The sequence below is a fragment of the Strix uralensis genome, chromosome 5, assembly GCF_047716275.1.
Source record: "Strix uralensis isolate ZFMK-TIS-50842 chromosome 5, bStrUra1, whole genome shotgun sequence".
NCBI lineage: Eukaryota > Metazoa > Chordata > Aves > Strigiformes > Strigidae > Strix > Strix uralensis.
The window spans coordinates 77686859-77707019 of NC_133976.1; the positions used below are offsets into that span (position 1 = coordinate 77686859).

The following is a 20161-nucleotide window of genomic DNA, read 5'->3' on the forward strand; positions in this document are numbered from 1 at the left end:
GGACAGCTTGAACTGAACACCACTTACTTTGTGTCAATCCTAAATCCCTCCATTTCTCTGTCTCTCCAAAGCCACCCCCCCTGCCCCCCCAATTTGGTTTGCTACTTGAGGGAACCAAAAGACCCTGGGGCAATTTATAACCTAATTTAGACAAAGATGCCACAGGCCATACAGACCTTTCGTATGCTGTTGCAACAGCGTGGTGGGATCAAAGACCCCTCCAGTCCAGTTTGGGGAAGATAAAAACCACGCTGCACACAGCAATCCTCCCTTCCCCTCCCCTCCTCTGCCCTGCTCACAGGTGAAATCCAGCACGCTTCTGATACAGAACTGAGCTCTCTTGCAGCAGCTCTTCCCCCTGGCATTTTGAAATTAATCCTTTGAGGACTGTAGATAGTTTCATGCAATAATACTTTTCTATGACTTTCTTTTCAACTTTTCCCTCATGATTACAATCACTCTGGTTTCCTTGTGTCTTCTATTGATCTCATTTTCCATAAACTTCACATATTCACTACTGAGTTTGTGCACCAACTTAAACACAGTGTCACCCTCAAACTATTTAATAAGTGGCTATATTTTTTAAAATAATTATATGGAAGACATTTCTCTAATCCCCGAGTCCTAGTTAAACTTTCTGCTGCCTCTGTGTTCTTCAGTGGCCAAATTTTCCAAACTATTTACCCATTTCAGCTTTACCTTTATTATTCCCTATTTACCCAATACACTAGGTTTCCCCCTTCATTCCCTGCCCACAGCTGTGCCCAGTGTGGGTTGCATCAACCCAGAAGACCTATTTTGTCCTTTCCTTTTCTTCCCTTTCCAGTGGGGAACTGGAAATCAAATCGACTCCCAACTGATGATATTTCTGTAAGCTCTGCCTCTTTTCTGATGACTTCACTAAGTTCTTTTTATTAATAACCCATCACTGCCTTTTCCAGTATCTTTGACTTTTCCAATCATAAAGACAAAACAAGTGGTACCAACACACAGAGCCGCTGTTGGTGAGTCACTGGGAGGACCAGAACCGCCTTTCCTAGCTTGGCATTTCCAGCTCACGATTAAACATGCAGCTAAATTCATTTTGCAGTGCAACTTTCTGGAGCAAAAGTTACAGTACTTCTTCAGGTCCTCTACAGCAATGTCTGCTTTGTCTAAATGGGGGAAGAGAAGGGAGACAGCTGCAAAGCAACCTCTGCTAGGCTGTTGCCCCTTCATGGCATTTCAACGTACGGTATATACACACCAGATCAGTCCAGCAACATCCAATTCTAAGGTGGCAACCCTCCGGGCTCAAATATATGAAGTAGTCACTGTGCTTCAGCTGAGCTATACTAATGTCTACACAGACATTGTGTGATGTTAGGTAAGAGACGTTAGTTCATTCTTAAATGAAGCGGACTAAATAATGTTCATTGGCACTAGAGTTAAGTGCTTCTTAAGTGCAGGAAACAGCACACTTTTCTCCCACGCCTAAGTGAGACTATTGTAGGCAATGTTGTGTCTGCTGGAAATGACAAACAGCTTCTCTTAACCTCTTTGCAGTTCTACCGTGCAAAAGCAAGAATGTGGTTTCCAGCGTCCTAGCAAGTTTTCTTCCACATGGCAGTGAAGTATAGGAGGATGTAGCAATAATGTAAATATTTGACTGCACATCTAGAAATCCTCTAAAATGGGAGATCCCTCACCTTTCATCTTGGATTCTTGATGTGTTCTTGTTTAAAGCCACCATCGTCAAGCCCAAAGAAAGAAACTGTCATAAGGATCAGACCCACCCATGGAAATGGTTGACAAGAAGTGTTCCATGCAAAATACAAGGCAACTTACCTGAAACCATTTTATCCAGGAATGCAGTAATCAGTTAATGAGTTTGTGGGAGCCCAGATCACCTGTATTGCATAGAATTTGAACAATTTCATACTTGGCAACTATGCTGAAGTACTACTGATAGTGGCTAATCCACAATTCTTTCCCCTGTTTCCTTAAGTTGAAGGAGAAAGCTTCCTGATTTTTTATTGCAATATTTTTTAAATTCCCATTTCTTTAGTCGAGTTTCTTTCAGATCTCCATTTCAGGACCAAAAGAGCGCAGCACATTGCCAAATACAACACTGCATTAATTTTCCTTGAATACAAAGAAATTTTTCCTGAAACACAAACAATAACCAGCTACTGCTTTTAAATCATGCACAGCACTAAAAGATTCAAACAGCCTGGATGAGAAAATCAACTTCAGAGAAGCCTTGGGACAGAAATCTTCGAGAAGTTTTCATGGGAACATGACAGAGCTCTTAAGAAATGTGTACATTAGAATATAATTGGAAATGCAAAACAACCATTTTCATCTTTCAATCTCTTTTCTACTCTCAATTCTCATTTCACTTCGCCTGCTCCGCATGTGACAATATTACTGTAAGTGAACCTGAGAACCACCAACCACATCATGGATCCACGGAGGTTTAGCACTCATTTCAAAAGACTCTTCAGAGCATTTGTTCAAATGTGCCAACATTTTATTCCAATTAAGGCAAGATGTAACAGCCTAAACATAAACTTCCAGTTATGGAGTAAGAACTACTCAAAACTAAACAGGAGTGGCCATTACAAAGGAAAATACATACTTTAAATGTAAAGAGTATCAAGAAAAAGTAACACGAAATCAAGACAAAACATTCCAGCTCTACAAACTATGAAGTGCAAAGAAATTTGTATTTTTCTAGTACTAACATAACTTTTTTCTCATTTATCAGTCTTCAGTGGGATTCACAGGACTGCAGCTCTACTCCGGAAAAGTCTCTTTAAAAAGGCAGTGCAACTCCACAAGTTTTTTGCTTCTGAAGTTTCTTACTCTCAAGGGTGAGTAAACACCCTGGGACTTGTACGTCAAGCTAGACACATCTTGTCAAGCGCATCCCAAACTGTACTAAAGAATTTGTAGGATAAATTCTCTTTCCAAAGCATACATGCGACTAAAGGGTTTTCAGTGGAAGTCATGCAGATGCGACCAGGGACAATATGCAGACCAACATTTGGATCTGAACTATCAATCCTATTGGTATGAGCTGTCACAAGCTGAGCTTGTTCTGCCCTCATTGAATCAGAGTCAGGCATACAGAAGAAAATTTTTACAGCCCTCCTTCTGACATAAGATGCTTTTCAAGGGACACTCATTGTAACAGAGATACTTGACTTTTCAAGCACTCAAATGCACTCACACCAAAAATATTGCAAAATTACAGTGAATCTTCATCAGCATTGCCAAAAACTTTCAATTCCTAATTTCTGCCTCCTCAGTATTTAGGACCTACACGTAGTGGAATACATGAATGACAGCAGACTGGTGACAGCAGAATACTTCCCCAGGGTTTACCGCCCATTTTTAAATAAAATTTAACAGGAAGATGGAAAAGGAAAAAGGAACTGGATTTTTATTTCCACATTTAAGCAGCACTTTAAAGCTGCTACTTTTCTCTAGGTGCATCTCAACAGTCCTGGAGAAACCATGGTGAGGCATGGTGAACTGCTTTGGGAGTCTCACTGATGAGATGTTCCTCACTCATACAGACCAGCACTGCAAGTGGCAAAGGACTGCACAGAAGTGGGCTGTGTTGAGTGGGGGCAGGGGGAGTCCCCAGGATTTTATCTTAGTGCACTGTCACAGGTGGTCCTGGAGACCTGGATACTGTCCTTTGCCTTCTGACAATCAGATGTCATGCTTTTTCTTTTAATCCATTCTCAGCTTTATGTCCATATTCGGAAAACACCAAATGGGTGTTATTTTTTAAAAAAATCCATTTATTTCTTCACTGCTGCAAATATATGGCCCATAATATGTTCCCACCTCAATGTCACAAATGCTTTTCATCCTGCCACTTCAAAGCTCTTGGCCAAGATATGTTTTTTTCAAGGACTGGCACCAGTTAACAAAGAACTGCTAGATAAGGCATGGAATGGGAAATGCCCGTTTCTTCCTTGAGCTGAAAAATTGTTAAAGCTGGAAAAGGGGAGAATGTAGTGACGGTAGGAGTTCAAAAATGAGTTCAACTGCCTACTGCCATCCACACACCACACAACTGGCATTCACTTGGGCTTGAATACATACTAGCTTCCTTGTGTAATCTATCTAATGTATTTTCAAGCCATGAGTTAACACACAACAGTGACAACTGTTTTGGTTCTTGGGAAGTTATGATCCCTGTAAAACAGCCTCTTTCTATTTATGTATTTAAGTGTGCGCATAAAGGTGCGTGATATTGGGGTACCCAATGTCTCACCAAACACTTCTTTGGGTGCAGAGGTGATATATAAACCTTGTGTGATGCCACTGCTCTCCAGCCACTATATATGAAGCCTGTTCCAAACCACTGCAAGTACAGTATGCTGCAAAGGGTCAGTGAAATTCCACTTATTGCTCCAAAGTGCCCATATTTAACATGAGTCCAGCATCTATGCAATTCACTCCTAAAAACAAGGTTTTCTTCCTCAGTCACATGCCCACAGTCACTGACAGGACCATGTGTTACATGCTGGTAGAGAATATTTTATAGTACTGAAGTGTGCTCCGCCTTTCAAATTGATTGTATGAAAAATAATTGTAAAATTTCACTTAGCTCCAAAGATAATCAAGAAGCAGGCTAGAGGTCAACATTTTGGCCATAAAAAGGAAAAGCAAATCAACCAAGTTAAATTACGTAGCTCTCATCTTGCCAAGTTCTTCTATATGCCAAACTAAACACAGACTAAACACAAATGTCAAGGAAAATTGTGAAGAAAGAGAAGAGCCTGAGGATTCCATGAACCAGATGGTTTAGTCATGGAAATGGATGTAACTGTTGGTAACAGTTTTCTGTGCCTGTACCAACTTCTCATCTGATCACTGTTTTCAGAAACTGGTAGATTCATTAACAGATACTTAAATTCAGGATACTTCAAGTTTCAGAAAAAAAGGTTTGGATTCCCCCCCTTTTAATAGGGCAATTAAAAAAAATTGGCAAAAGAGCTCAAGCACATGGGGATACAGAAGATTACAGATATTTTTTTCCCTGAATTCCCAAGTGGAAACACACATTTTGGCACATGCATTCCACAGAGTCCTTTTGTAGCACATAAAAAACCCAGCTTTTCCTGTAGCTGCAGAAATGAAAGTGTAGGTCTCCCTTGTTAAGACCCTCCTTGGAACTGGTGCCCTGTGTGTTACTTTTCTTACTATATGAAGATACAGACTATGCCAATCATTTTTTGTGAACAGTGGATCAGGTCTCCAGCCTGTCTGAGAACATAACTTCCAAACATAGCTTTCCAACTTCTTACATTTTACTGTCCTGCTCTGTGAATTTGTAAGATTTTAAAGAGGGATTTTTGCATCAGAATGCCTTTTATTTATCAGTACATATTTATCCTGTGTCCCAAGTTCTTTGTAAGATTTGGGACTGAAAAGAAAAAGGATATTCTTCCAAACATAAAAAGATGGAATATCATAATACCATTGCCATCACTAGCAAAAATGGATTGAGAAATGGCTTAAGTACCTCTTAACTTTCAAAGCTCTTATTTCATATTCCTTCTTAAATAGCTGGAACCAGCAACCAGACAATGAACTTACTTTCTAGAAGCCCACATTTTCTTGAAATGAAGACACAATAACATGTTAATACCATAAGCACTGGCCTCTGACCTCACAGCAGAATTAAGCTGGAGAAGGATGTGGGCTCTGAAAGAGATGGTTTTAATGGGAATGCTTAGGAACAGTCAGTATTCAGCATCATCAAAAAGAGCAAATGAACATTGCCTGATACACTCTTCATTCTGCAAAACCTGACATTTTGCAGAAGTATTGGCAACATTCACGTTTACAAACTTGGCAGAACATAAATGTTTCTTTATTTTTATCCTAGAAGTGATTATTAAACAAAAAGCTTAAAAAATTCAATACATAATAACCTGTCGGTGCTGCTGTTCACAACCATGCTGGTGTTCTGACTGCATTCAAACCTCAACCAGTGCCCGTGAAGGCTTTCTGTATTGGCCAGGGAATTGGAAATTAATTTAGATTGCTTCCCTACAGTAAGTCCCTCAAAACAATTTCATATAGCCTTTTGATGATCATGGGTAAACAGAAAAATAACTGAACTTCCTAATAAAGAGGGGAAACATATCACCTTTTTTTCCACATCAGTAAGCAGACAGTTGCTTCCTAGTTTTGGCTTTGGCAATGAATATTCTGTACAACTTCATGAACAAGGTACACAGTGTTCTTCCACGGTGTCCTCCTACCTGTTTTCATTTCAGTATGAGTTAGTCCTGTCATAGTCCTGTGCACTGGAACCAGGAAAGACGACCACACCATACCAGCGTTATACACCTGTATTTTACCAACGCCGTTTCTACCCCAGTAAGGCAAATACAGGCCTACCCTGATCAAGTGCCCAATGATCTCTTTGGCAGACTACTGTTCCTTAGACCTTTTACAACTATCACCTGCTAGTGTCTGAAACACTCACACTGTAGCACCAAATAGTTTTGCTTCTCATTTTTCTAGGGCAAGGCTCCCAAGCCTCCTCAAACACTGAGCATATCCTCTATCTCTGAGCCAGTTTGTTAGCTTTAGTTCAGTCTGATCTGAAAATAAAAACACTCCAACAAATCATGACTTAAGTAAAATTTCTGCATGTATTATGTCAGTTACAGTTATGCAATGGCCAAATATTAGTAAATTCGTAGCTAATATTAAATTAAAACTCTGGAAAAAACAGCAACAAACAGTTCCATGGCACATACCATTCTTACCATGGGGATAACGCTTACGCTTTGTCCAAACGGACAGTGGAAACAAGTATAAATATAGAAACTGTCTCAAAACCGCAAATCTAAGCCTATGTTAATGCTCTAAACTGTCACTGACTTTCACTAAAATTATTCAGATCCAAACATAAGCAATGATTTAGGACATCGATTTATAACGTAATGCTGGTGACCCTGTACCAGTCAGGCTGGATTGGTTTCTGTCCACAAAGCAAACTACAGAGTGGCAATTATGTTATCGCTGGTCTTGCAAGAGCATATAGTATTTAAATATATTTTTTAAAGGTATACATACACATTTCCCCAAATTCAACTGTGGCTGAGTATTCCTTGCCTAGTTTTCAATAATTTTAAAACAAAATAAATACTAAGCCCTTTCTGTTTGGATGCTTAGCTTTGTTTTTCCAGCCTGAATGAGTCTACAGATATTTTCTTAGTTATACAAGGCCAATGTTTCACTTTGCAAACATTGAAGATGAAGGAACACTTGAAGCTTCAGCACCAGAAGGAAAACAAGGAAGAGTGCAGAGGGTAGCTCCATTCGGAAGCACAGAGCTATAACAATTATTGTTCCAGTTTGTTACACGTAGCTCATAAAGACTTTTATTCTAAGTAGTCCCATTGTTCCTGACAACCAAAGTGATTCTTACATGGGTGGGATCCCACCTTCAACACCCTTGAGTTGATATAGTTTGTAATCTTGCAGCACAACAACACAAACCAGTTCCCCATAAGCACTGGAGAGATCAGAATACTTGTAATCTCTTGCAAAATGTCATCTTAGTTTATTCAAACCTTTGCCTACTTCCTTAGAAAAAAGGAGTCTGTCATATTTGGAGTTTGTTCCTGTGATTGTTTTGTTGCTGGAGTGTTGACGACTTGACCTAAGGTTTTCTTTATTTGTTAGGCTGAATGAGGGTAGGGAGAGAAGAGGAGCACCGTAATATTAGCAGATTATTTAATATTACTTGTGATGACACTGATGATTTTCCCTGTTTGTCCCCTATCTCTCCTTACTATCCTCATTTTGCTGCCTTTTTCATTTTTTCCAGAGTGTTGTCAACAGAGCTGTGAAAGTTCATTGCTGATTTCCTCTAAGTCTTTGCTTCCATAGGAAGCAGATACCTGGCAGATTTGCAAGGGAATGCTAAATCAACTATGGAAGTTCTGCACTGCTGTCTGTTTCTGAGAAAGTCGTAGAAGTTCTTCTCTAATTGCTTTGATAAGAGAGGCTGAAGAGTGACCTGGCTGGAGGTCTTCAGTGGAACTGGTGGTGTAGCAAAGGCCCTGGCCCTGAAGGCTGTTGTGTGGAAGCTGAGCAGGGGGTGCCGAAGGCTGCCTGGCTGAAGTCCTCGGCATCTGGAATACTGGTGAGGAGGAATATTCTTGGTGTCCATGCATATGCGTCTGGAAAAAGGTAGAAAGCATTATTGTACTTTCTGAACAAACATGATAATCCCAGAAAAGACAAGAAAGCAAAAAGGCAAAGAACAGAGGGAAAGCAGCATGGAGATGCTTCTATCTGCTGCCACTGTTCTTCTGTTGTATGAATGAGTGATTCCTCTTATGGAGCACAAAACAACAAGTGTACACAAAATTGCTGGACTGCCTCAAATTCAGGGATTTTCAAAATCTCAGAGCATCCGTTAAAACATCAGACCACCTTTCTAATCTATGGTATGTTTAGAAACTGAAGGGGAAGGAGGTGGGAAGAAAAACCGCAGAACTGTAAGTCAACAGAACTGGCTTATCTTTCCTTGTCTTTCCATCAATCTCCTAAAAGACAACATGCAAATCACTCTTCCCAGCTGTCATTTCTCCATACCATTTATAAATAGAGATACTACTACTTTCAGCTTCCCCTTCTCTGCCTGGCTTGCCTGTTCAGACTGTACACTTGTGAGGACCCTGTGACTGACCAGTGCCTAGGAAAACACAGTCAACAGAAGAAGCAGCAGGAGAAGATTATTCAAATCTGAAATATTAGTTTTTTCTATACTCAACAGCTGGTTTACGTATCTGAGAAACACTATCCCAGTTTAGGGACAATCATTGTTTCAGGGTAGAAAGGGGTTAATTCTGCATTTGTTCAGTAACATACATTTTCTAACAAAACAAGAGATTGAAAACAGAAACCTGAGTTTATGGGCTTGTCTGTGTGGAAAAAAATCTGCTTACACTAAAACAAAGCATGAGTTTACAGTACACTAGGTGACTGCACCAACTCCCAGCATGGACACAAACAAGGTACATTTCAAAAATCTAAATTCCAGCTGACAGCCCCAAAGCAAGCGTTTCCTTGTGCCTCGTACTGCTGAAGGCGGAGAGGCAGTCAGAAGACAACACTGGACACAAAGGACTTGGACACACTCTGCTGAACACACAACTGGGAGCAAAGCAGTGTGATCCCCTTCCAAAGGGTCTGCGCTGGGGATGAGCAGCAGCTAGCTGCTGCAAGTGCAGAGGACAGTTATCACAATTTAGTGAGCACTAGCTTTCTGTGTGGATATGCCTTAAGCAGGAGCAGAGAGAGCAATCTGATGAGGGAGGAAAGGACAGCAAGGTCAGCTAGAAGAGGATTTGGGGCCAAGGGGGAGGGGAATGAAGGGATTACAAAGCAGAGCCTGGGAAGGGTATGGGGGACCTAGAGTGACTGTGGCAGCAGCGTGCAGGGAACACAGAAAGGCACAAGAGTATGTTCCTTAACACCTCTCATAAATAAATAAAATCTAAGCCATTTTATATAAAGTAGAACTAATAATAGATTCTGACTCTTGCACAGCTCATGTACAGCACTCATCATTTACACAGTTACTTTGGGGAGAGAGATTAAGTGGAAAAGAGGCTTTACTAGAAGAATGATAGGTAAAGAAGGTTTTCCAAGTAACATCCTGTCTTCTTATAAAAGGAAGGTGATTTTAGTATCAGAAAGGAATGAATGGGTCTCTTGATTGTTCACAATTATTCATTTAGCAGTGAAACCTGAAACTAATTCATATGTGCAGTCTAGAGTTAGCAAACCTGACAAGTACTCTGTGGTTTTATAGAAAATAGATGACAAAAAAAATATTAAAAGCAAATATTCCTTGATACATGAGTCTTAACAGCAACCTAAATTATGTTCAGGTTACTTTCACATTAAAGTGCATTACATGATTCAGCTCCTAGCTCATACTGCACTGAATCAGCACCGTAACAAGGGTTTCTTAAGGGAAGTTAGGAAGAACATCTGATGACCACAGGGGCTGTTTTTTAATATTAAGGCTATCAAAGTTTCCTTAATATCTCAGAAAAACAAAAGTGTGTATTTCTGTGATGTCATATATAACATCAGAATTAAACAGGTCTGAGAACTTTCAAAACCAGATTGGTTTAGAAGCCTAACCTATACTAAACTACCATAGCAAAATAAGGACAGTAAAAAGGTTGGAAGAATTGTTGCTGTTTTTTTAAAAATTTATTCACTAGCAGAAATAGATATCAATACATTATATATGTAACAATACACAGTTTTATACAGTATCTATAAATTATATATTTTTTTATAGAAACTTCTGTATAATTAATAGCAGTACAAAATTGACAAAAATATCCTCAGTGAATCTTCCTTCTTAAGGAATGAAGTTTTATGAGATGATACTGTGAATTTATAATCTCCATTTAATAATTGTTGAACTCTGTGGCCAGTTTCAACTGAACTGGATGTATAAATATATACACGCACATACATGCGTATGTATGAACAGATATAAAATTCACAAAAACAGGTAGCTAATTAGACACAACCTGATTTCTGCTATCCTTAATCTGCTTTTGAGGGGCAGAAAGGCCAAGTTAGGCTGTGCTCAGCTGGACCTGTCACAGCCAGCATGATCTCACAGGAGTTAGCTAGGGGACACGAGACACAACTTAAAGTATGGTGAGATGGTTTAGAGACACTATGGTGGACAGCCAGAGTATAAAAACAGAGTAAAAGAATAAGGGTGGCTTGGAGGAAACACTGGAAACCTGGAGAAGACCTGGGAGACCAGTGAAGAGCTGTAGGGGACTGTAGATGGATAGGAGGTGATGCCAGGTGGTAGTAGGGTGGTAGAGATATGCAAGACACTACACACATCTCTAAGAAATCAGGCTTCATTTGTTCTGCTGCTAAAATGACCACTTGCTCAGCACTGTATTTTGTGCCAGCTAAGGAAATGCTGTAATTATCCTGGTTGCCTAGGCCTTCTAGATGGAGAACTGATGGTAACCTGCACACTGGCTTTGGGTCAGGGGACACAAATGAGAGGTCATATTCCAGCAGAAAATCAGGTGTTGACTGCAGGAATAATAGTTGAAGATACTGTGAGGAAAAGGGCCATTGCAGGAACACAAATGCAGATCCCTCTCGAGTGGGCAGGTGAGAAGAATGCTCTAGATCTAATCTTCCCTAAATGCAGAGGTTCATTTTAGAAACTTGCTCAGAATGAGGGAACAGTAAGACTGTTTGCAAAGGATTAGTTGAATACTGCATCTTAAGCAACATGACTGTCATTAACTAAAACCTCCTTTTCAAAAGCAGGAAAGGCAAATTTAGAGCTCTGTCCTAGTGAAGGAACCCAAACTGAAGATAATTATTTAACTACAGAAAACTACCAGACTAGGCTCATCTAATAATGCTTTTTTTAAAATGGGAATAATCCTTTGCAAAAAAAGAAAGAATTCCTCATAGGAAAAGGGATGTGCAAGCACTAGGTAAGCTCTCCTACAACTAAATGACACTGTATTCAGATAGTTTTAGTCCATGATCTCCTCCTTTTGCCTTTTTTTTTTTTAAAAAAACAAAACAAAACAAAACTGAAAAAAAAAAATCACACTGCAGTAACACGTGAACTGCAGCAATCAGTGAGCAAAAAGTTCTGGCAAAGCTGAGGAAGTGCTTAAAAGATTAATTCAAAGAAAGTCAACCTGGATTGAGGTGACATGTACCCATCTGAAATGGTGACTGAAAGTGCAAACTGCAATCAAATCACATTGTGTTGGGCCATGAATCTTTGAAAGTGTGTGGGTAACTGATGTCAAAACCAACTGTTTGCATAGTATCTCAGACAATGGGTCTGTAACTGAATTGTCAGTAATTTGTTAGCAATTCAAGTAACAAAATATTAAGATAGTAATGTCTGAATATGCACTTGGGGGACAGAAGGGAAAGGCCCACTGATGTAGAAAAGCAATTTTCAGAAAAGACAGACAAATTATAAGAAGGGGCAATAAATGGTAACCTAGAGATGCCTCTGAAAATGGAACAGAAGAGACACTAAGATGTCTCATGTAAGTGCTCTTCTAGATGTAAACTGAAATCATGATGTTGTTGCACTCAAATACCACAGTTCCAAGCACAGATAACAAGTTAAATTAGGCAAATACATCTTTTTGGATTTGACAGTTAAAGTTTTTGAATAGTTTGAGTAGAGTTTGTCTCTAGTGTGCCCAGTTCTCAAAAGCTTTATGCTGCTCCTCTCAAGTTCACTTGGGAGTGGGTGCCAGCTCAGTTTCACCAAATCTAAAGATAAGGCCCATCCTGTTGCATTTCCTTTCTGCAAAGACATTTCGAGATCATTCAATACTGCAAAACAACTTCAGGTAGTGTGAACATACACTGCCCTAAGTATGCAAAAGAAGGAGATCCTTCCTTTCTCCCTCAAGGAAGAAACCAGAAAAATGACAGTTTAAGCAAAGGAGCAAAAGAAAAAGCATAAACTTCTCACTCTCGAGTGTACTACAATAAGCAGGTCAGTCTGCTTCAGGATGCAAGTACATCAAACATGGACTGGTAGCTGGCAACTGTATCCTTCCTGGAAAGGGCATATACTATCCTCAACCTCAAACATCTGGTTGAATCAGAAACGTCAGCCTCTAGAAACATCACTGCCAAAAACATGAAATCATGACGTCTGCCTAGGCAACACTGGCAAATGAATACATATTAATTTACCATATCCTGCTTACTGAGGATAGGAAAAAAACTTGTTTAGAAACACCTCTACTGTTACGTGCAAGTATGTACCTCATTCCGTTGCCCTGACTCCTGTTGTTGCGCACTAATACAGAAGACAAAAGAACTATACCAATACAAAGTAGGATGGTAGCCTGGGACAATTTAATTCAATGTTTTCTACTTACAATGATCTCAAAATACAGAGGCGTATTTCAAAGAAGAAAATGGAAAGCAGTATCCACCTCTGCTGGAGCTCAGAAGCAGAACTGGGCGAACTGCAATTAATGGGTTAAGGCCTCAAGTGAGAAAAAAAAAAAGGTTAGGGTAAAGTGAAAGAAAGCAGTTAGAGAGAAGCAAAGGTGAAAGAACAGCAAGCAAAAGTTAGAAGAGCTAAGGAGGGTTTGAAGAGCAAAGCAAAGAATGTCAGAGAAGCAACTGAAAGTATTCCAGGGGGAAAAAGTTCCAAACAGTAATGCAGGAAAAAATAAATACCCGAACATATCACTACTTCAGAAACTATGCAAATGTGTAACACAGTACTCACTGCATCTCGCCTAGCATATTCATCCTCTCCACGGTACTGGGGCCACCCTGGCCCCCCCGGCTGGCCATGCCCTGCTCTGCCTGAGGGGATCTCCACTTGTTGACCTCCGATCCTGCTAGCAATTCCCACCTGAGTGAGGTGCTGTATCTGAGAACCTTAAAAGCAAATATTGTTTTTTCATCTTTATACACAGTCAAGTTTGTAGGGCAGACAAATGACAACACAAAACTTTGTTGGAAGCAGGAGACAAGAAGAAAGTGGAGCTCTGTTTCCGTGTAATTAATAAAAAAATCAGCAGAAAGAAGGCTGTCAGTGTAGAATAAAGAAGGAAAGTTTACGTGCATTTTGTGCAGTTCATTTGAGTGTGATGCTTTTCATTGCCACTGCACTGAAAGAAGAGGTTGAGGTACCTGCATCTCAGACATAGACTACACTTCATTCCAAAAATATGCCAGCCCTTTCCAAACAGTGTTTACTGAAAGCCCTGGCAATGCTTTCATATAAATTACTTAGCAGCAAAGAGAAGACATTTGCTCCTGTGGTACACCTTATTCGCATCACACTGGCAAGACCCTAACTTTCCAGACTGCTTTCTATTCCATCTCTCAGAAGAATAAAATACATGACCATACAAGTATGGTTCTTTCAGCTTTGCTTTGTGGTTAAATATTAAACGATGCTGTCGTTGACGAACGAGAAGGTCAGAACACACTGTATCTCCTTTCAGCCTGAAAGCTAACCTCCTCCTTTCTCCTTTCCCTTCCCTCCCACTGCTTTCAAACACATGCAAGGATAGCTACCACCATTAATTGCAAGAGACATGTAACAACATGCCAGCTTTCCTTTTTCCCGAATTTCCTCCCACATGGAAACTCAATTTATTTTATTATTATTGTATTTTATTATTCATTAGAAATGAAAAACATTTAATAAACCCACAGATACACGAGAAAACTCTGTGTGTGTGTATGTACAAAAAAAGGAAGAAAAGACAAAAACAGTGTGATTTATGTGATGGACAGTTAGGTCACTTTCATATTTTTCTCTCAAAAAACCACGATATTCGAGAAGTCTGATATTTGCACATAATTATGCTGAAGGACAGGAACTAATCATCTGAATTGCCTCCAAACTTTAAAGCAGAATATACATGAACATTTAGAGAATAGTGTGAATCAGACAATAAAATAATCATCATTAATCTGTAACAGTCCCTACATCCCTGTCATTCTCATTCATTTAACATTTACAGGGAGAGAAGAGCAGCTACCAAAACTAGGATTCTGACATGAGTATATGACTGTACTTCCAGTCTTTTCCAACTCCCCAGGAAGAAAACATTTCTCTGGGAGAAAATTAACTGTGGCATTTGCATAAGAATAGCATCTTTTGTTCTTAGAATCAATGTTTGCTGGTTAATTGCCATTTTATGTTAGAATCTTATTCACGATAGCATTGATGAGTGCTGTGGAAATTATCTCACAACCAAATCAGGGAAGGTGATTTGATATGGGACAGCAGCAATAGATTTTTATCATCAGAAGCTAAAAGATCCTGCTTTTATGCATACATTTCTAGGAAGAGAAATGAGAAATAAAGATGCAGAAAAGTATTTTAAAAATTTGCTGTTTAGCAGGCTGATTTGGGATGCATCAGTTAGCTCATTTAGCACAGAAGAAACAGTCGGCAGTGGAAAGTTAGCATACACTGTACGCTCTAAAACAATTAAGTAATTTTCCATTCTTAAAGAATGTTGGGTTTTTTTTTTTAAATATACTGTGAGATAACCAATTCTTGTAAGATACTAAAAAGGTGGCAAAACACTGCCTTTTTCTGCAAGGTCCTACGGATGTCAAGTTAACCTCACTTTGTGATTGGGTTTTTTTTGGCAGTGAAGACAAGGACCACATTTCAAGTGTAGCAGCTGAAGGAGAGTGACGTCTTAATGGTGACCTCAGTGTAAGAGTAGATATGGAAAAGGATCAGTTATTTCAGTGCATATTCAACTTAAACGAAGTATACCTGCAGTGCTTCCAACTGGTCGTGGCCGTGCCACTGATGGCATTTCCTCTGAGTATATCCCTCGGGAGGAATACTGAACCTCAGGTGGCTGCTGGTCTGGGTGCATTAACTCTGCAGGTTGAAGAAAACCTGGCCCAAAGTTCTGCCTGTGGGAGAGATTACAATAAGTGAATTGCCTAATTAGAAACAGTAATGCAGGTGTACTTCATACAACGACTCTTTATGACGGTTTTAATGTACATTTTAACCTTAGATGTTCAAGAAAATAATTACATCTGAGAAACATTCCTCCTTCATGACCTGCACTACAGGAGTTAGAAACTCTAACAGAATTTCACACAAGTGTTTTTCACATGTTGTAGTCTCCTCAATGCAGAGAAAAAAGCCCACGGATTTGTTTTCCCCTTGGGGAAAAAAGCATCTTCAATGAAAAAAATAGAAAAAATTACTTCAGGAGTGATGTAGCTGCTTACCTTAGCAACAAATCTGACTCTCATTCAAGAGTTTCTGGGTACACAGTTTTGGTTTAAATCAAATCATGTGAACTGCATTACATGTGTATTTCATAAACAATTATTATTTCATCAAGCGTTCTAATTCTTTTTCAGGAAATTTTCAAAACTTCGCTCTTTAAGATTCATCAAACTACTCAAAGCTGTCATTAGCACATATGAAGAGATGCAGTGTATACTAAAATTAATGTTTCCTATAATTCATGCTGGCACTGGTAGTCGTTATATGTTTTCTAAAAAGAGTTAACAACAGAAACTGTCATCAATCTAACTTCATTAATTGTGCCAAGGTAATGGGACTCATAAAAGAAACCCTATAATTCATTCACAGGAGGGGAGAAGGAAATGGAAACGCTGCTTTTTCTATGCTTGTTATTAACATAACCCTGGGATGGAGAGATTATATTTTAAAAGACTGATGGCAGCTGAGTTTTCAAGGATTATTGATTCCTGTTAATATGGTGGAGATATGGATGTCCAAACTTCAGGTGCTTAGGTTACTAGGCTAGTCCCTCTTAGACTCCAGGTATGATCAAAGAAGAGACACACGCCCTTCAAGAAGCATTCAAAGCAAAAGATTAGGATCACTAAATCATTTTCCACAGAAGCCTCTCACTGTGAGTATAAAGGAAGCAAAATGACACAAACATCCTAAATCAGGCACATGAAATTACACAAAGTGAGGACGAGAGATGAGTTTTATATCCCTTTTGCCACAACAGCATCTAAGCCCTTCTAGGCTACGGACTGCAACATATCCCATTCCTCAAGATCTCATTTTTACACCCTTTTGTTTTACAGGAAAATCCTGTGACTGCATGTAATTCAAACGATTCTTGATTTGTGCAAAACTAACCACCTTTGTATGACAGCCAGAGAGCAAAAAAAGTTGTCATCATAATAGCCTAATAAAGCCAAATAAGAGCCCAATAAAGCACAAACAAGTAATTGTGAATTAAAGCACTAGCTACTTGGTATACAGTATTAAATAGAAGAGGTATAAGGGGTTCAAGCTGAAACAATCCCCTTGTGGAAGTGCCATAATTTCCCTAGCTCCCTTGCATACAATCCCACCTGTCCACTCAGCAGATCCAGAGGAAACCATTTCAAACCAGACTTACAATCTAGTTAAAATAAATGCTTGAACGGGTAGGTAATGTTTAACAATATCATTTCTGTTATGTTAATCACTGTAACCAGTAAAGTATGTGATCATCTGGCCCTTTATGCCTGCAGTGCTGAGCTGAAATCTTGTAGCTGATAAATTACTAAAATTTTTTTATGTTGTCTAAAGAAAACATTTTCTCAACATTACTGCAAATGTATTATTTTTGGTGCCCATTTTTCAGAGGAGAGGAAGTATATCCTTTATTGCTGATGGGTTTGTACTTGAAAAGTGCACGTTTAATAACCCATCACCCTCTCTTCTCAATCTTCTTTATAATAGATAGATATAGCTACTCTTTAAAGTCAGAGATCAACAGAAGAGTATAAAAACAGGATACAGCTCAATCTATATCATACAGGCTTTCTAGTGCTCCTTCCTATTTCTAGACCGAGATCTAGACTTCAATTTATCTTTGCACATTCAAAAAATTTATTAATGTCCAGTTATTTAATTAAGTGGGGAGATACCACCCCAAAAATAAATTTTACACCACTAATCCACTGTGGCTAAGTATCTCTATCTCTGTTGTATGATGCAATACTCATTTTCTGGTAAAAGCTGTTCATTGTTCCTTTATGTTTGCCTAGCTGTTATTTGACCTAGCTCTTTTACATTTAATTTTTTTTATCTAGGTTGGTTCCACCCCATTAAAGACACTGACTCCGTTTGTACAGAGAACGGAACAGTACGGTCACCCAACTATTATTCCATGCATTGCATGTTTAAGCCAATGGACTATAACTTTGATACATGCCATCTAATCATACAGTCCTCAGGTTATTCTTCCTTCCTCTAATTGGTGCACTGCTTCTATCAATTTGTTTAAAGAAATGTGGCCAGCAGGTCAAGGGAGGTGATTCTCACTGTCTACTCTGCTCTCATGAGACCCCACCTTGAGTACTGTGTCCAGCTTTGGGGCCCCCAGTACAAGGAGGACATGGACCTGTTGGAGCGGGTCCAGAGGAGGCCATAAAGATGATCAGGGGCCTGGAGCACCTCCCCTACGAGGACAGGCTGAGAGAGTTGGGGTTGTTCAGCCTGGAGAAGAGAAGGCTCCAGGGAGACCTTTAAGCAGCCTTCTGGTTCCTAAAGGGGGCCTACAAGAAAGCTGAAGAGGGACTTTTTACAAGGGCATGTAGTGATAGGACAAGGGGTGGTGGATTTAAAATGAAAGAGGGTAGATTTAGTTTAGATATAAGGAAGAAATTCTTCACTATGAAGGTGGTAAGACACTGGCACAGGTTGCCCAGAGAAGCTGTGGCTGCCCCCTCCCTGGAAGGGTTCAAGGCCAGGCTGGACGGGGCTTTGAGCAACCTGGTCTAGTGGAAGGTGTCCCTGCCCATGGCAGGGGGGTTGGAACTAGATGGTCTTTAAAGTCCCTTCCTGTTGCGGGAGGATATCGGACTTGCACAACTCTATGAGAGTTATATCAAGGACAGCCGTTTATTTTTCTAATAGCACATATTTATGCTCTCGCCAAAGCTCTTACTTCATAATTAGCAAATCAGCAATTAGACAGCTGTCAACCTTTTCTCCTATCAGCGTAAGACCACTCTAACACGCGCTGTGCAGACCAATCACCTGCTTATTCATGCGCTGTTCTCGCGGCGGTAACTTCTCACAGTTCAGTACTTTTCCACAGTTCAGTGTTGCAGCTGTCCGCTGTTTTTCCCTGCCACCTTGGCACAACTCAGCAGTTTCTTATCTTTCTTCCAAGGCCTGTTTCTCATCAAAGCCTAGCTCTTGATTCAGAGGCTGTGCAAGGCTGACAGGCCAATGTCTCCCACACCTTCCAACTCAAACCATTCTATGATATGATTCTACGATTATCTTCTGAATTTGAGCATAACTCCCACTCCACAACCATGACAACTCTTTCCTTGTTTTCTGTCAACCAAGCTTTAGGACACCTTCTGTATTAATGAAAATGTAAAGGAATTCTTCCTGTTAAGGTCAACTTAGTCTGCCAGTACTGGCAGAGCCAGCATTTGAAGTATTAATAATGATGCCATTAATTTGTAACTTACAGAAATCCAGAGTGCCTATGCCAAAGGTTGATAAACTTTTGAACAAAAGATATGTTGCAAAGACACTATCGCGCTCAGGTGTGTTAACATAGGTTACAACACTTTCATGACTCATTTATCACATTTTCCCTGAATGTATAACAGGCCAACAAATTGAAAATCCTCAATAGCAAATAATTGGTTATGCTTTCTGTTGGCAGTCTCAAAGCTCATAATCTTCAAGGTAACCTAAATTATGAAAAATACACTGCATGTTATACTGTGTGCCATTTCATGTACCACTCACACTGAAACTGCCACCTTCAGTCAAGACCTAAGTGAGAAAAAGTGCTCAGACACTCCTCGTTTTCTAGTTGGTTCTTTCAAAATCAGGTTGCAGAGCAATGGATAAAGGAAAGTTCTTCATACCCATTTTAACATCCAGTTTCCAAGGCAGTGAAGACTATAGGTGAAATCTAATAAATGATATGGATAACCGTGGGATTTCATCTCACATGGTGAGCTGTAAGAAAGTAATGGAAGAGCAGCACGAGGCCACCTTTTTACCATATTGGTTACAGCAGCTTGGAGAGGGTGAGACAAATCTGACCACAGTGGTACCATGACTCAAAAGCCCAGCTTCATGTGCAGTTAAAACACAGACACCCAACGTGGAATTAGCAGTCACCTGGACAACTGGTTTCTTCTCTTTACATGATTCTCCCACAGCAGGGCCAGGAGAGGACGGAAAATTTGTTCTTCCCCCAATTTTATAACAACAGGCCTGCAAGGCAGGCTTTCTCTGTGAGGGTCACCATGCTCTGTAATTTGTTCTCAACTTGGTTAAAAATAGAATGAATCTGTTAGTCATCTGAAAGCTTTTGCTAGTGAGTGTTGCCCTGAGGCTACAGAAATAAGATGAAAGCGAGAGTATTGGGAGAATTACGTGCATCTGAGTAACTGTTTCAGGCTCCTTAAAAGCTGAAACTCAGTGATTTACTTCATATTTGGAAGGGTATCTCTATAGCCAAGGGGCTAGAAGCACATTTCTTTTAAATGAAGGCTTGGATTCCATACAGCATGCATATGTCATTCACGCTACATAAATAAATTACACAGGCTGGAGCTGGAC

The 20161-nt window shown here is 39.8% G+C and overlaps 1 protein-coding gene across 3 annotated transcripts in view; it reads right to left on the bottom strand.

The window, feature by feature from the left end:
* Positions 1 to 2490: 2490 nt before the first annotated feature.
* The window catches only part of KIAA1549 (KIAA1549 ortholog), a 154614-nt gene continuing 136943 nt past the window's right edge, over positions 2491 to 20161 (bottom strand). For 2 of the 3 annotated variants that reach the window (XM_074871830.1, XM_074871829.1), the window contains exons 18-20: positions 15344 to 15489; positions 13322 to 13476; positions 2491 to 8207 (exon numbers count right to left, since the gene is read on the bottom strand). In XM_074871830.1, coding sequence (XP_074727931.1) covers positions 7953 to 8207; positions 13322 to 13476; positions 15344 to 15489 — 556 coding nt within the window. In that variant the 3' untranslated portion in view covers positions 2491 to 7952. The remainder of the gene's footprint in view (positions 8208 to 13321; positions 13477 to 15343; positions 15490 to 20161) is intronic. The other variant, XM_074871831.1, reaches the window with a different exon arrangement.